Here is a 17,689-nt window from a genome sequence, read left to right as displayed (position 1 = left end):
ATTTATCTTCAGAATATTTTATGAAGATATACAAGATGTGTTAAAAACTCTCAGGGATCTTCTTTAAAAAAGGATAAATAATTAAAAGAATGCTCTTAGAATTCAAAATTCCATTTATAGCTCCAAACTCTTGCTGTTCCCATTGCCGCCTTTTATCAGGGAATGAAATGTCTGGGAAGGAAACGCATGTTTATTCTTTTCCGAATGCCACTTCAAAGTATGATACTTCTCAATTTTCCAAGTTGCTTTCTGTGTCTGGATGGGAAGCACAAGTTTTATATTAGAATTTTTGGAGACTTAGGGTCAAACAAACCTTGGTAGTGCTCTGGAAAAATTCAGTCTCTTTGGATGTCTAGGCCAGTGTCCAGAGCAACACGTATCCATGATGACTGACATTTCAAGAACCCCAGAAGATCTTTCCAATACTCCTACCTTCCCAAGTCTTTTTAGAGATGTTTAGAAAGTAATTCTGAATAGTCTAAAAGCCATTTCTAGTGAGGGAGTAGTGTCTATAGATTGCAACTCTAGGAATGTTTCAAAGTGAATCTCTAAGATGTACTTGGTCTAGCATTTTTGGTCTTTAGCTGTCTACATGAGATCAGCTCTTCCAAGTATATGTGACAAATTAATGTCAGTGTCTTTCTCTTGCAGCAAGGTTCAGCCATGCCTGTTTGCATGTGTTCTGTTCAGTTGGTCTTTTCTGGTGACTTCACCTCCAAATCAATTCTCTTTTCCTCTAGTCATCTTGCTTTTTACAGGTGCTGCCTTCAGTGACACTCATATAGCCTCTCTTAAATCTAAGGGTAGGTGCAATTGAGGGAAGGAGAAGCACAGAGCAAAGGAGGCCTCTCTGAAGTATTCTTCTCACTAAAGGAGCAGAAGAACAGCACAACTCAAGAGTTGCTGAGTTTCATCTGCTCCCCGTGCTAGGTTCTGAGCAGGGTTTCTGTAGTTCCCTGCCAAAGCTTTGCCTGACTGCTCTGTTCAGGAGCTGAAGGAACAAAAGCCACTGGTGAGTTTCCATATGATGGACTACTCCATCAGAGGGCTAAAGTTCAGTTCTCCTAACTGGGCCAAAGTGCGGCACTGAGTTTCTGGGAAACAAAGTAGTTCCTCACTACTTTGGGGAACTTTAGTAGAGTTTAGTTAGTAAAGTTTGCTACTTTATTAGCAACAGTAGCAACTGTTGCTACTGAAACAGGTAAAGCAAATGCTGAGGTTCTTAGCAGGGGAAGTGTTCCCTAGTAAACAGAGTTTTGAATAGTCACTTCTCTGGGATGAGCTCTGCTATTTGGGACTTCTGTGAGAGAAAGGAATGATATGGGCCTATAGGACTTAATTTCTCCACTTTGAACGCATTCGAAAGATATTTAGGTGGTCAGGTGACTTTACCTTCTCCTTCAGAAAACAAAACCAAAACACTCGTAGTTTGGTTTGTCAAAGGCTTGTGTCTTCAGTGTCATGATGCCTTCCCAAAAGGGACCTGTGTAGCTTTGCTCTTGTGCTAGCTTTAACCTGTTAGGCATTAGATTTAACATTTTCAGAAATGTCTACTTCTACAAAGCGTGTCAATGTTCCGACTGTAATTCTTCCTTCCTACAGATTAGGGCAATCATACTTTAGAGGCAATCTACTGATATATTTTCTGGCAAAAGAAACTAATCTTCTTTTATGCTCTGTGTGTGAAAGGGATGCGTTTTGCAGGGAAACTTTCATTGAAAGCACCTGTTTGATTAATAACATAAGCAGTTACTGAGCTAATTCATATGCTTCTTGAGGGACAAATATAGCTACTGCTGTGGCAGAGACTGATAAAGCAGGGGACTGTAATGAAACCTATTGAAAACTGTTAGATTAGTAGATGTGCACTTGATTTTTTGCAGCAGTGTCAAGACTTTATGGCCCATTGTTGGTAGTTTTGCAACTAATTGAAATTAAATCTGCTATTTGACTGGAGTGGACTTTTGCATCCTTCAACTTCACTTTCATGCTATGTATTAATAATTTTATTATGCACCAAACAAGACTTTGCTTCTTATCTGTTAAACTTTTTGAAAAAGAGAGTAATATTTTATCTTAAATGTTTTTTTGGTATATTCATGGCACTGGAAACCTTTTTGGGCAATACTGTTGAACTTCATAATCTGTCATGAGGTCTACTTGTTAATAACTGTTCATCTTGTAGTGCAGATGAGTATCAGTTCTGAACCAAAGCTTATGTTTGGGAATAAACTGCTAATTTGTGTTTGTTCAAATCTGTTTAAAGCCAACATAAGAATAATAGCCCATGTTTATACTATGTGAAAGGTTAATGAGCAGGGTGATGCCCTTTGGTTGAATTGGTGAGTGATTCCTGGGTGAGAGCAATGCTGTAAGGAACAGAGGCTGGGAAATGGCAGTTGCCAAATCCAGCTTTAGCCCTTCTTCTGCCCTGTCCATGGTGAGAGTGTTCTGGTGGGCTCAATTTGAAATCAAATGAGGGAAGATCTGAGGAGCACCACTTCCAGTTTGGTACTTGTACAAATCCCTCTTAACTGATGCAGTTCATTTTAAATAAATACATTGTAGTGACCTGCTTAAATCTGTGGACTTGATGTAGTACTTTTCTCAATCCTGCAAGTACGTTTGTTAATATAGTGATGAAGAAAGCACACGGTGTAGGAAACTGAGTAAAATGGTTGGCAGCCTGTCAATAGAAGGTGCTCCAGACAAGGGCTTTTAAAATGCCAAGTGAAGCCTGGCAGTCATAGTGGTTTGGAGTTGGTTTTGAAGGTATTAGACAGCAGAGTATACAAAAGGGTAAAATGGAACAGGGAGAAATGTAGGGAGAGGGAGCTGTAACTTAAACATTTAATTAAAAAAAAAAACCAGTCTGTGGCATAGGTTTTACATTGTCTCAGGTCTCATACCTAGTTACGAATAACTTGCTGTTGACGTTCAGGACTTGGACCAGAGACTTAAGGGGGTAGCAAAAAGGGAAGGGACTGTACCAGAAATCAAAGATGAGCAACAGGGAAATAAGTGAAAGAGGGGAAAGTTCCTTTTCATGCTGCCTCTTATGTTTCCCTTCCTCTGACTCACCACACTGTACCTCCTTCTCTTCTGCCTTGAGCATTAAAATGTTCATGCAGAGGTGTTTTTTACCCATCTCTTCTGGAGAAAGCAAAATAACAAAATGAAGCAATTGATCTTGGTGAACTGTGAAGTGATGGTATAAGCTTATTTCTTGCTAGATGCCCTCCTGAGCTCTGAAGTTCCTTTGAAGAAATGAAAAGTAGTATTGCTCTGGTACTGAGGAGAAGCCAAAGTCTTAATCTGCAAAGAGCTGTATGATACTGTAACCAACGCCCACAGAATGTGAGCAGTTATATAGAGTAATACGGAAGTCAAAAGTTTTAACTAAGCTTTCACAAAATGCGTATTTTTCCAGGCAGGGTTTTTGCTGATGCAATTAGTAATGAAATATCTACAGCATATTCAGGGGAAATGTTAACTTGTGCTTTCTATCTGAATTTCTTGTGTAAGGAGGCTTAAACCCCAACGTACTTACTTATGCTTTTTTTAATAAATCATCTAGATGTCACTTCTGGTTTAAAGCTACACTAATGAAGTTGGCATGAAAGTGGTGGCGGCTTTTCTTGGAAGTGCTGGGAGAAAAGACAGCAAAATGTTTTAAATGTGTTTTGTTTCTAAACTCTGGGGAAAGACTATTGCTACCCTGTGCTTAAGCACAGGTATTTAAAACTACTTAATCTGAAATATATCACTGTTTTCTAGTGTCAGTCGCATTTATTCTCTTCCTAATCCCTTTAATACAGCAGGAGGATGAAGTACTCAGGCTAAAGGCAGTATTAAGAAAAAATCTCATTATTTAGATCTATATATTCCAATGATTACTTCACCAAAATCTTAAACTAGGGAGTCATGGGATTAGATGAAGAATCCTTAAATGTATAAATAATTCGTTGAAATGTGAGAAGTGGACAGTAGGAGTACTGGCTTTTACAAGGGAGAAAGGCACCAAGTAGAGCTCTCCAGGAGTCTGCCCTGTTCAGCATAGTCATAAATCTCCTGGAGGAGAGTCTGCGCAGTGAGGCAGCAAAGCATGGTTCTTGGAGCAGTGAATACAAAAGGTGGCAATAATATGGCTGGTGAAATACAGCATGAATAAATGTCAAGTGTTGTCCTTCCTGTCCAAACTTGAAAGGACAGATACGCCTGTGTTGTTCAGGGTATTTATAGGGAAAAAACCCAACATGATCAGTCAGAAATCACTTCAGCTTGTGAGGAAATCTAATCCATTATACCATATGAGTCAGACTATTGGACAAGTGTACTATGATTGTTTAAAATATTTAGTCTTATCAGTCAAGCTACTCGTGTTTCTACCTCTTGTATTCTGACTGAAAGGCTGTTTCAGAGGCCTGTATATCTTCATCACTGTGAATATCTTCATTGCCAACTGTATTTGTAGCTCCTTAATTCTTGGTTGTTGTTGGATCAGTATTGCTCTGATATTTTTCTGATTTCTACTGCCTATGCAATTAGCTGGTTTGCAGCCCTTACATTCTGCTGAACTGTGCAAAACCCAACTTTTCTAGTTTTGAGATAATGAGGGACATACCTTAGCAGACCTTCTCTGTCTGCATTGAAGAAAGATAAATTAAAACCAAACATGTTTGCAAATTCTGGTTGAAGGCTTTTTCAGAAGAAATTATTGTCAGGTGGCTGAAAGTGTTAATGCATTTGGAAAGACTTGTCTAATGGTCACACTATTATATTGATGTACAACAGCTATAAGAAGCAGATATTAATTTTCCCTCATATCTTGAACTGATAAGCTCCCAACTCTTGAGTTGTTTAACCTCCAAGTGCATGACTTTGAACTCATTACTGCACAAAATCTGTTCTCTTGCTTCAGTCTTCAAGAGTTGTTTTGCAGGCAGAACTGGCTGACCTTGATCTTCCACTGTATCAAGGAATTGCCAGCTCTGTCAGCAGCACATCTACTAGTTATTCATTAATGATGCTTGCATATGCACTGCACAACACTAACTTGTTGGCTTTATCCTTGAGATTACCGTACTGGTAACCTCTTCCCAACCTTATAATTCCTCTGAACATACCTGTTGACATCTTCCCTATAGGCAATTTCTTCACTGTGTTACAATTGACTTGGAAAATGAAGTATACATCAGGAATGCTTTTTGGTGTTGTCATATGGGAAGTATTCAGTAGAGAGCCTTTAATGACCCTCTCTCCCTTCTCCACTCCTTTCTTAAAAGGAGTACTTAAACTCCCCAGTTTCTTCTGCTTTCATGTAAAACTGAACCCAGCTAATTTTTACTAATTCTCCTTTTTAATGTGCTAAACTCTGCCCTTAGAAATTGTAGCTTGTTTAGGGGAAAAATGAATGTTTGTGGAAAAAGCAGGGCCTTTCTTTTAACTTACTGTGGCAATGCGTGACTATGGCCTATGAGAAGGACTTCTTTTCCCAGTGGTCCCTTATTGAATCTTTGCTACTTTTCCTTGAGAAACTACTTTAGACTTGCATGGGGATAAATCTTCTGGTAAGGAAGTACACCACCTCCTATGCTACTATTAAAATTTGTTCCCCAGTTGTATCTGGGAAGTTAAAGACCTTGACACCAATGATAGTTGTACCATTATGAAGACAAATATCATTTGGTATCTTCAATCATATCCAGTCGTCCTGTGCCAGGAGATTTCACACTTAGGACACTGCTACCGTGATGCAAAAACTCATTCCTGTCTTCTGAAATTAAGATAGCTCTCAGGGTGAAAAAGTGACATGTCTATCACAAGTATAGGAAAACTCTACTGTTGTACTTGCTATAGTAAGAGGCTTTGCCTCTTTCATCACTTACGCCAGCTCGTCTACTTGATTGTCCTGCTTGTAGTATTCAAAAAGCCAGACTGTATTTTTCCCTGTCGTTACGTTGTCTTTGATGGAGAGAGACATGCACCGGAGAAAGAAAATACATAAGCTATGTATTTGAAATAACTTTTATTTGATTTTAGAAATTAAGTTGGTTTTTTTTCCTAAAAACCCCCTTAGAATCCTACAAAACCAGACTTTGCTGATTCATTTAAAACAAAACCAAACCCTCAGGTATGCTGAGAAGTGTGCCAGAACCAGTAGGATCTGTTGCCCCACTGGTGTGACTTCTACTTTTCTCCCCTTTCCCACCAGCTAATAATGAAACCAATCCATGTGTGTTTAAAAAGTAAATGTAACCTGCTGTATGAAGCGTGTTCTGAGGGATTAGATGCTGACATTGGAAAGTAAGTTAACTAAAAAGGTATCAAAATCTAGTATTAGCATGGGTTTTCAGGCTAATAACTGCCTTGGATTGAGCAAAAGGTGAATCACAAATGTTGCAGTTCTGTGACTTTAGTTTTGTCTTTATCAGCTTTAAAACAATCTGATCAATTTTACTGTAATCTGGCTTTTAGAAATTAGAACTTTTATCTCAAACTTTCATGGAGTGGGTCTCCTTTCAGCACTGAAATATGTGGAGAACAGCAATGTTGTGGTTTAACCCAGCCAGCAATTAAACACCTCGAAGCCACTCGTCACCCTCCCCCACCCACAGGGGATGGGGGAAGAGAATGGAAGGGGAAAAGGGAAGGAGGCTCGTGGGTTGAGATAAGAACAATTCAATAGTTATAAAAACATAAAATTAAAAGTAATAATGGCAAAAATTATAATAAAAGACAAATGACTGGTGTTATATAGTTGGGGGAAACTGAAGAAATACTTCATGAAGTTTACTATATAAGCTTCTTTAGCAGCATTCTATTTCAGTGCATAGTTCTTCCAATTAATAGTTACTTTAAACCAGGTAGATACCTAAAACTTCAAGACTCATACTGTATTACCTAAATTGTGCTGGTTATGACTTCAGGGAACTGTTCATAAAGCTTTCTTAATTAGCAATGTGGGATTGGTTTCAAATAGAGTAAAAGAGGTGGAAAGAAATTATGAAAGAGAAGGCATCTTAACTTATTTTAGCTAGCTCTTACTTGCTTAGAGTGAAACAAAACCAAACTTTTGAGTTTGGTATTTTGTTTGCATAGATTTGATACAGGAAGGCGCTGCAAGCAATTACAGATTAATTACATCATAATCTCAGTATTACTGAAGAGTGAGCACACATTTCAAGCAGCTTCTCTGTGCATGGAATCACTGCATGAGGGACTTCATTCCCATGATCCACATACCATTGCTTTCCATTTCTGACTTAGCAGCAGATAATTACATAAGTAAAGACTAAAAATCCCCCCAAAACCACCTGAATAAGCCCAGCACTATGAAAATTTTATCTCCTACCTGGAGAAGCTGAAACATTCAGGTGTAGGTAGGCGGAAGTGAGGAGTTAGCCACCACGACACCATTATCCGTAGAGCAGGTCTTTAAAAAGGATGATGCAGAGCTGGTGATGTCAGTGACACCACCTGACTGTGATTGCAAGTATTTGTGTGGCAGTGTGCTGAAGCTTTTTTAGTTTTTATGTTTTTCTAGCCTGAACTTAATTTTGTGAGCAACTGGTTTATCATGATAACTAAAACTACTTACTCTAGAGAAGTAAACCTATAAATAATGAAGAGACTCTTATTTGTGTATGCCTCGCTATCCAATACTGGAGATCTAAAATATACACTTTTTCTAGTATGCATGCAGGGCAAAGGATGAAGTTTTCATTCTGTGTGTACTGTATAGAATAGATGATATTGGAAACACACCATGTTGACAAGTTACCGTCCTTCGCTGTGACTGTGTGCTGCTTCTGCCTCCTCCATTGCACACGTTTGCTAAATACTAAACTGATGATATGTCATGATATGCTGTCACAATACCAAGACAAGGGGAGGGCAGAAATGAGGTCTAGGCTGCAGTGTTTTTCAAAACCCTGCTGTTCTTACTACTAGGAGAAAGGAGAGGGATTTCTTCCTGGTCAGAAAGGCTGTGGTTTTGTACTGTACTGCAGAGTCCAGCTCCAGGGCTCTGTGCTGCTTGGTGTCTGAATGGTTCAGTGTTTTGGTGAAGCGCTGGCTTGGCTCTTAGCCCATCCTGCTGTCCTTCTGCTTTGTTGGTGTGCTTGGACAGCTTCCAGAGCTAGGTCAGTTGTAGTCCTACTGGCATGGAACTGGAAACAACCCCTCTTGACAAGGACAGTGGTTTTATCTGCTACTTTCAGAGGGGAGGTTCTACATGCTGTTGATCTCATGACTGTAACAGCACAGAAGACATTGATTATTTGCAGTGGGCTTAGCTGGAATACATTGGCACTGTGATAAGCTCATAACTGCTTGGTCATGGAAAAAAGCTGTGTCATTCATCAAAGGTCACTTCAAAGAAATTTTCACCTTGTGAGCCATTAGTTTGCTATTTATTCTTCTGTGTCTGTTTTCAAACTGAAGAATTCTTTTAAGCAGTCATTTTATGGTGTGAAGAACAGAATGGATAGCAAATCATTGGTGAAACCACAGTATTGTCTCATTTGTGATGGGTCCGGGAGACAGGCTTAGTTTGGAGGGCTTCATGGTTGAAGGTTAAAGAGGGGAGAGGATTGAAAAGGATCCTAGGTATTTTTCTTTTTTTCCCTCTTGTTGATCCTGACTGAAGTGTTTCTCTTCTCTTCCCTAACAGTTCTCTTACTGCTTCGTTGGTATCTTTTATATCCTTTCTCTTTCTCCTGTTCATTCTGTGTTTACATTTGTTTGTTCGCACTTATTTGAGGGTAGCTGTGTATACGGAAAGGAAGAGGTGGACTGTGTACTGGGCTGTAGTCTCAGTTCTATCCTCGGTACCTCTGGTACTGAGGTACCACAGAGGTACTGAGGACAGAACTGAGACTACAGCAGCATCTTTCTCTGGCAGGAGGCTGTTTTTCATCCTTCTGATCCTTTACTACTGGTAGATTAGGAGTATCTCCTCCACAGATGATTTTTCTTATCTAAGTTAGTATGCATTTTATGTGCAATACTAGTGAATTTAGAGCACAAAATCAAGTGCTTTTAAGCACTTTAATGCCACTGGCTGTACATCTGTAAGTTAAAGAAGATTGCTTATTGTTATGTTGAACGTTCCTGGTAGTCTCTTACTACTTTTTTCCGAAGAGCCATTTATTTCTGAGGATATTCATCCCTGTACAGAAACAGATTGTGCAGACCCTGTGTATGTGTCAAGGATGGAGGATCACGGTTTAAAAATGTGATTCTGTTAGTTTGTTGTAATTTGTATGCTATTTTAGGCTTCTTTTTTGAAACTTTGCTGTTCAAATGACCAGTTTTGATTAGTGTTGTAGGTCTCTTGAGGTGCAATAGCACAAAGCATTGTGCACCTCAGTCTTGTGTTCTATTGTGTTTAGGATGAGCCAAAGGCTTTCTCTTTTGCAGAAGAGAGGGGAATAAAATCTACCTGCCCTGAGGTTGTTGGGCTTGTGCAGTGACCACATTTTTTCCAGGGAACTACCCAGTGTGTGTAGAAGTGAGGTGATTGCACGTGTGTGTAACTCTTCCTTTTTTTTCCCATATCTCTTCCTGAAAACTCCCTCTGCACTTGCACTCCCTGAGAAGCACCCCTTTTCTGCTTTCATGAAACGCAATTTGTGCTTTTTCTGACTTGTAAAGCTGTCCAGAGAAGATATAAAGGGGCAACTGTTGCTCACTGGAATGTAAAGGAATAGTCAATAATTGTGGCAGTAGCAGCAGATTGAGCAACTCTGTGGTTGTCACTGAACTGTTTACTCAGTCAGTGTTTTGGCAAGCTTCCACACTTGATGTGCCACAAATACAAAGGTGAGAGGAATCCTCTCCTGCTCTCCTTCCTTTAACAGTCCTTCCTGGGAGCTGCAAAGACAAGACAGTAGTCATCGGCCAAAGGAAGTGCATAACCTTCTAACTTGCTGCATGCCTGGTCCTCTTTATGCACTTCTCTTTGGAAATGCGGGGGTATAATCATCGCCAGAGTTTGTGTTGCTTTTGTAATGTGTTTTTTATTCCTTTTTGCTAGCTGGCTTGCCTTTTGCGATTCTCAATTCAAGACATATCCCCTTCCAGAGAGGAGTTTTCTGTAGTGATGAATCCATCCGGTATCCATACAAAGAGGACACCATTTCTTATAAGTTGTTAGCAGGAATAATTATTCCTTTCAGTATAATTGTTGTAAGTTAACCTTTTCTTCATTGCATTTGCTTCCAATGGGGGTGGGGAAGAGGGAGGAGGGGCAATCTGTTAATACAGACTTCTAAAACTATATTCTGTAAGATTTCTCGACTTCAAAATAATATCCCTAGACCAGGTGCTAAAGCTATAGAAATGGTATTCTGGCAAGTATAACTGAAAGGTTTTCTTTAATTGAGGTCAAACAGCTAGAATTATAGAACAGAAAAAGAACACCTTAGAAGTATGGTGGCTTAATTTGATAGCCTGAGAAACAAAAACTTCCTCCTTTAACATATCAGTTAAGAATAATATTGTATGTATTTTAAATTACTGTCTCAAGCTTTTCTATTTTGGGAGCTATGACCTATTAAGTTAGCATTTTTGTCTGCCACAGAGTCATTGGAAATACTTCTGTGTGCAGAAGTGTAACAAGAGATACTAAGTTCTTTAATAGAAAAATACCGTGGCTTCTAATCAGAACTTATCAAAAGCATAATTAGAATAAAAAGAATAAGTAGCCAGGGAATTTTTCCCTGGATATTTTCCCAAAGGTCAGGATAAAACACTGGGCTCACTTGTTTGAGTTAATGCTAGGGCTCACTTTCATGTCACACCTAACCTGGTTGAAAATGGGGTGCTGTTCTCCTTCCCACCTCTTCATGTCAGAGATTGCCTCTGCAACTGCCAGTTTGGGATCTCCCTCTTTGTCCGCAGCTCCGAGCTCAGGTGAACTGGCTCAAGCATATAGCGACTCTGTACATCTTTTAGATGTACTTGCACAATGTCAGCTGAGCTAACCTAGTAGCTTACTGTGGACAAAAGGTGAGGTCTGACTGTTACCCTGTCTTTTGCCATCTCTGGTGGCTTGTCTCAACCAGCATAAGCTAGTGAAATTCTTTAACCTGGGAGAAAACAGCAGCTTGCTTTGAGCTTAGTTGGGTGAAATGGCTCCTGGAAGAAGACAGCCTCAATGCTGGGGCAAAAAGTGGTGGGGGCATGTCCCAGGGGATGGGCAGAGGGGAGGGCTGGACCTCATCAGTTAACTATTTCATGTTGTAAGTCTCATGGAACTGCACTTTAGTTCCAACAATGGCCCTTCAATAGGGACTTAAGTATCCTTATCCAGATGTGCTAAAAAGCTTCAAACTCCACTCATGGCTCTGTGTTGGGTGACATCCAAGCTCATCAGAGCTACACTTTGAGCAGAGTTAAAACTCTTTTATGCCAAATAAGATTTGTAAGTGTTTCTCTGGGCTAATGGATTAAAATCAGGAGAGGTATTATGGCAATCTAACTCTCTCTTGTGTAAGGACTGTGTTGATTTTTATCTGGGTTCCAACATAAAAGTCAGCTTGTAGCTTATGTTTGCTCTTGGGTTAGATTTTTTTTTCATTACTGTAGAAACGTGGGGCTGGGAATAAAAACTACAACTTACCTACTTTTCTGAAAAAAACTAATTCAAAAATTTGCAGAAATACTTCTAGAACAGATAAAACTTTTTTTCCCCAGTTTTTGTCTGTGCTATTAACTGGCAACTGGTTTATGCTAAAAGATCTGCCTTCTAAGATAGGACTATTTTTTTTCACCCTGTTACTACTGTTGGTAGTTGATATTACTGAAGAGCAGCAGTATGTGGTCACAACTGAAGTCCATCTAGCTTGTTACCGCATTTCTAGCAGCAGTTAAAACAGATGAGTGGGGAAGAACAGAAGAATAGAGCAAGCAAAGATTGATATTTTGCCCACAATACTTTATTACCAGCCATTTACAGCTCAGGGACTTCCCGAGTCAGATAAGGCTTCAACGAATATAGTAATTTTTAACTGATGTATTTAATTTGAATTTAACCAATCTCTATATGAGTCTGCATGAATATTTAGCTAACAAAAGTTACCTCTGTAATATCAGGGACTGTCTTTTAGTTGTGAAATCAGGCTTTTCTGTCAAGATTGCTTTAATGTCAGATGGTAAAAGCAGATGTTGGTGTCCTTTACTCGATGCTCAGTCGGATTATTGAAGAGGAATATTCTTTGACGTCTGCCTCCAGTGAAGTAGCTGCATTTAAATCTCCTAATTTTTGTAAACTCAACTGAGATAAGTGACCTTCTTGCAGGTTTTGCAGCAGTGTTCTTTAAAAGGGATTCATTATTTACCAGTCATGGCTGTGATATTTCTGCTCAACTATCTTAATTAAAAGGTTACTCTCTGGGATAGGTAGACTGTATGTAAGAGCTTACCAACACCTACTTTACTGGAAACTTTCTCAGCTGTAGTCTATGTTCTAGTGTTCCTCTGCTTCAGTCCATGTTTCGGTATGCTGCAGAGTGTCAAACTTCAGTGTCATGCATCTGATGGGATTGCCTGTTTGCCTTCATGTGCAAAGCTGCTGACAACTACTTTATCTGCCCAGGTGTCAGAGTGTCTAGTAACACCTTCATTCACCAAAGGTCTGCTTTGCTGGGATCCTGGACTTGTCACTTTCAAGTGACAGACTGAGCCATCATTTAGTCTGTAGAGGATTTTTAAAGATGACTTTATGTATATGCATACAGTCCACCACTCATCTGATCCTTTGTATGAGTTGAGCCGTTCTGTACAAAATAGGACTGTCTGGTGCAGTATCCAACCTGTCTGGGGTGAAGTTTTGTGCTTGTTTTAAGAAAAACTTACTTTTTGCAAAAGATATAGTTACAGGAAAATAAAATTAAATCAGCTTTCCTGTCAGCACTTGATGCATATATCTTGGATGAAAGACGTCAGTAATGCTTCTCTTTCCTTACTCTCACTAGTTTTCTCCCTCAAAGATGTAATGTTCTTGAGGAATGGGAAATTTCTTAGCTTTTTTGTGAAGCCAGAGACTATTCTGAAGTATCTAGACTTCACTTCTGGATGTGAAAGGCCACTGATTTAAACAAACAACTTTATGATGAAATAGAAAAATTTTGCTCAGCAGAAGTTTAGCTGAAGAAGACTAAGTAGAATAAAATGTGATACTGGGGAAAATGTTTCTGGTTAGGGCTATGCCAAGTAATATGAGAAGGCTTTTTTTAATAAACATTCTGGAAATCAATATTAAGTTCAACATGAAGCAGGGTAAGGTAAAAGTTTTTGTTTTCTTCTAAATAAAAATGTTAAGTGTGGGCATGGTGACTGCTGACTCTTGGGAAGTTTAAATTTGCAGTTTAATGTTTATTAAATGTGTATTTCTGAAACTACATGTCTGAATATGAATATTAACGATAGAGTAATAGCTTGCTTTTAAGCAGTTGTCTTTCTTTAACTGTTGTCCTTATTTCTCTTTCAGATAATCCTAGGAGAGACTCTCTCTGTCTTTTATAATCATTTGCACTCAAATTCATTTGTCAGAAATAACTACATAGCCACTATTTACAAAGCCATTGGGACCTTCGTTTTTGGAGCAGCTGCTAGCCAGTCGTTGACAGACATTGCCAAGTACTCCATAGGTAGATTGCGTCCTCACTTCCTCGCTGTGTGCCAGCCCGACTGGACACGAATCAACTGCAGTCTAGGTTACATTGAGAACTTCTCTTGTCAAGGAGACAAAGCAAAAATCAATGAAGGAAGGTGAGTCTGACTAACCATGTATGTTTGGTTGTAAAACCTGTTTCTTCACTTGAGACGATGAGTTTGGTATTGCTACTGTATTTTTTGTGCTTCTCCTAGAATAAATTTCTGGTAATGAATTTTATACTCTGAGCCCTGTCTAGATATTGGGATTATTTTTTTAATTTGTGGAAACTTGTTTTATTAATATACAGAAGAATGCATGAATTATTGTGTATTCATTTCTGCTTTTTTACAAAATGTGGATGATGTTCAGTTTTGATTGGCTTCTGTTTATGTTTCTAAAATATCTGCGCATCCCAATGAAGAGAAGAATTTGAAATCTGCCTTCAAAATCAGATGTGGAATACACATCAGCAAGGAAAACAGTTCAGATTTAGAATGAATGCAAATAGAATCTGGATGTATTCATATAAAAATATGGAGAACGGTTAAGAGAATCACTCTACTCAGTTTTCTCGTTATCAGGCATTTCATTACCTGAAAATACTTACCTGCCAGTTCAACTGCAACAAGATAACAGGGAAACAAAAACGAAGCATCTGACCTGCTGGAGTTTTGTTACTGTGTTATAAACAACAGCATTTAAATGCTATTGAAAATGTTACCAGAAATTATTCTGAACGTACTTGTATTAGAGTTGCTTGAGCTCCCTGGAAACTGGCTTTAGAGAAACTCCTTGCCGTTCTTTTTCTGGAGGGCCCATGTATTCTCTTAGTTAGAATCTCTGTGTGTGGTTTTTAAATACGTATGTGTAGATTTTGCTTACTGTCCTCTGCGCTCATTTGCTCTTCTAGCATATGTCCCCTATGGATCTTCTAGTAACATGCATATTCCTCAGCAGTTGTGGGAAAATGCTGCCTATTGATTTGGTGGGGAACCAGATCCAGCTCCTAGTCATGCACAGCAGCTGTTCAAAGGTGCCAGGAGCAGTTTGTGTTTTGAATGGCTGTTCGTACTACAGGAGCAAGTGCATGAAGATAGATAGGCAGTAGAACGGATAATCCTAAAATGAGCAGAACTTCGTGCAGGTAGTAAACAGACAAATTGGAGTTTGTTCCTTGAGAGATTGAAGTAGAGGACTGTTTCATCTGCAGCTTTTTTTGTATTACTGATGCCCATACTTGTGCTTCAAAGACTTTTATTTACTTATTCTAAGCTCTTCTAGAAACTGATTATTGAAGGGACTTTCCTTGTCTATGAGTAGCCCTGTAGAGTCAGAATATCCAGTAGGAAGATGTAACTTTTATCTCTGTTCCAGGAAATACATGATGTACTTCTGAAGACTTGTAATGGTCACTTTCTATATGACTGTCAACTTCAGTTTGGAAAAAGGCAGAGTATACAAAGGATTTTCATGAAATGTAGCGAACAAAGAATTTCTGAAGAGCATGTCTGTCAGACTTTTAAATGTTACTGACTTTTCAAAGATCTGACTTGCAGCAGAACAACCTTAATAATGGAAATAAAGGAGATGCTACCACTCCCAAGATAACAGTGGGGTCGAAATTCAATTTGGGCATAGCTCTGAGTCTTCAGTTGAACTTCTGCAAGAGTCTAAAAATGCTTCTCAAATGTAAAGGGGGAAAAGGAGAAAACTTCAGTTAATTGTAATGACTAAAATGGTCCTGAAATAAAATTTTCCAGGTTTTGGGGATGCTGAAAACCAGAGTTAGCTTATCCTCAAACAAGGAAACAGGTTTCTTTTGTTGTTGTGTGAGAATAATATGGGGAAATGATGTGATGGCATGGTGATCACTTAGATTTTGTTCTTCCCTGTGCAACTAGTGCTTTGAAATCTGAGACTTCCATATTGGAAGCAAGATTTGTCTGTCTCTTAACAGATGAGTTGTTAGGTTTGTATTCCCAGCTACTGTTTTGTTCCCTTTTTCTGTTGTCCCTGTTGTTCCCTAGAAGATGATGTAAGGTGGATGTCCTCATTGGTCAATGCTTGCCTTGAAGTGATGTCTTCAGTGTGAGCTCACGTTGTGGTGCTTCTGCTCTCAGCTGAGGCTTTTCCATGCACAGGAAGCTGTAAACAAAAAGAAAGTTAGTGAGTGGTCAAGAAAGGTACATTAAAATGAGACATTGGCCTGTACAGGTGGATGTCATGGATGCAGTGACCCAGGAACTTGTTCTTGTTTTCTTACGGAAATCTGGCCCTGCATATAAAAAGGTAGTTTCAGTTGTTTTGGGTCATGTGCCTACATACCTTACAGTTAATTAGTCACTAAGAGGAGGGAATTTGATTGCAGTGAGTTTTGCAGGAAGTTGGAGGAGGTCAGTAGGCTCTCAAACTGTAACCCAGTGGTCAATTTCTGGATCAGTTATATAAGGTTATTGGAGTCAAGCTTATTACTGTATGCCCTCATTTGCATAAAATAACTATGCAGGTAGATATTCCAAGAAAGAGTGAAGACAGGACAATCATAATGTTGCCTACAAAGTCATGTGTTCTGAATTGAACCTGTTACTCTTGTTTAGTAATAGAACTTGAGATTGTTTTTGAATAGTTTTGGAGATTCGTGCTGAGTTACACAGTCAAAAAGACAACTCTAATCTTTATTGACTATTTCTTAATTCATAGCAGGAAGACAATGCTTCCAGTGTAAAAATCTGTTGTGTGCTTCTGCTGTGTGTATTGTAGAAGCAATACTTCTATTTGTTCTCTTCTCCCTTCTCATCCCTGAACTCAAAGTATAAAATACTTTTGGTATGAAGCATTCCTGAGTAAATCAGACCACTTGGCCTGAAATAGAGCAAGTGGGTGTGTATTAAGAGATGGGTGTGAGATGGAAGTCTCTAAAGGATAATTTAGCAGTGGTACAGAAGTTAGTAATAAACAGTCATTCCCACTTCCTCATAATAGTAAAACTGGAAGGAGAAACATTTGAAGTAGTTTCTTATTTTTATTTTTTTCCCATATGAAGATTAAGAAGGTAAAGTAAGCTGTGGAACTCTTTGCAGTGCAGGGATATGTAAATTTATAGGTGGGTTCAAAAAATCATTTGAACAAACTTCTAGAGGAATAAAACCGAGAAAACACCTGTGTTTACAGGAGCCTCTAAGTGTTATGGTCATAGGCTGAGAGTGTTTTGGGCAAGCATCGTTCGGTGTTTATCCCAGTACTGTTTTATGCAGATCTGATGTTTGCAACTCTGCGTATGTGTGCTATGTTATAACATGGGGGCATGGGGGAAAAGAGTCATTAGTCCTTATTGTTAATCAGTAACAGTGGGATTAAAATACATGCTAAAATACATATATGCTTTTGCATGAATACAAAACAATGGATTTATGCTTGGTTGTCTAGATTAATAAAGTTCCTGTGAGTTTTGGTTAGTTTCAGTAAGGTTTTACTTTTTAGCCTGAGCTTGATGAGCTAATTCTTGTTGACTTAAGTATCTTGTTTGCTCTCTATTAGGCTGAAAACAGAATCCTCTTCAGTTTAAAATGGTTTTAGCTTCTCCTCAACAACTTTTATAGTGTGTTTGCGCTTCCAGTAGTTAAACTAAGCTGAGGATCACAATCACAGTTGTGTGCTCAGTAAGTCTCATTTATATTTGAAAGATGCTTAGCCTGTGAAGGTGAGTTTTCTTTTGAGTATCGAAATAGCAAACTTCTCCTTAAAGAACATAACACAGTTTAGTAAGGTACATGATTTTTTTTTTTTAAAACGTAGTTGCACTGAGCAGAAGAGTACAGAACTTCATATCATGGAGTTTCTTTACTGGGAGACAGTGGCTTGTTTTAGTGTTTTAGAAAAGTGAGTTTGATATATAAGCATAAGACTTAGTGTCTGTGAATAAAGAGACATCAAAGGCAAGGGGTGGGTCCTATCAGTAGTGCTGGCAATTAGCATGTCATTTTTAGTATACCAGCATGTACTGCAGTGCCGCTGGATTGCCTTTAC

General features: G+C 38.8%; 1 protein-coding gene across 1 annotated transcript in view; it reads left to right on the top strand.

Annotated features, from left to right (window-relative positions):
• Positions 1–10,035: 10,035 nt before the first annotated feature.
• PLPP1 (phospholipid phosphatase 1) overlaps positions 10,036–17,689 on the top strand; it is a gene marked incomplete at its 5' end in the record, with an annotated part of 41,234 nt that continues 33,580 nt past the window's right edge. The window contains 2 exons of the mRNA XM_086629292.1: positions 10,036–10,191; positions 13,496–13,776. Coding sequence (XP_086485418.1) covers positions 10,036–10,191; positions 13,496–13,776 — 437 coding nt within the window. The remainder of the gene's footprint in view (positions 10,192–13,495; positions 13,777–17,689) is intronic.

Source organism: Tauraco erythrolophus, chromosome Z, assembly GCF_009769465.1.
Source record: "Tauraco erythrolophus isolate bTauEry1 chromosome Z, bTauEry1.pri, whole genome shotgun sequence".
Taxonomy (NCBI): Eukaryota; Metazoa; Chordata; class Aves; order Musophagiformes; family Musophagidae; genus Tauraco; species Tauraco erythrolophus.
Note: the sequence above shows the minus strand (reverse complement) of the source record. Positions and strands in the feature narration are given on the sequence as shown.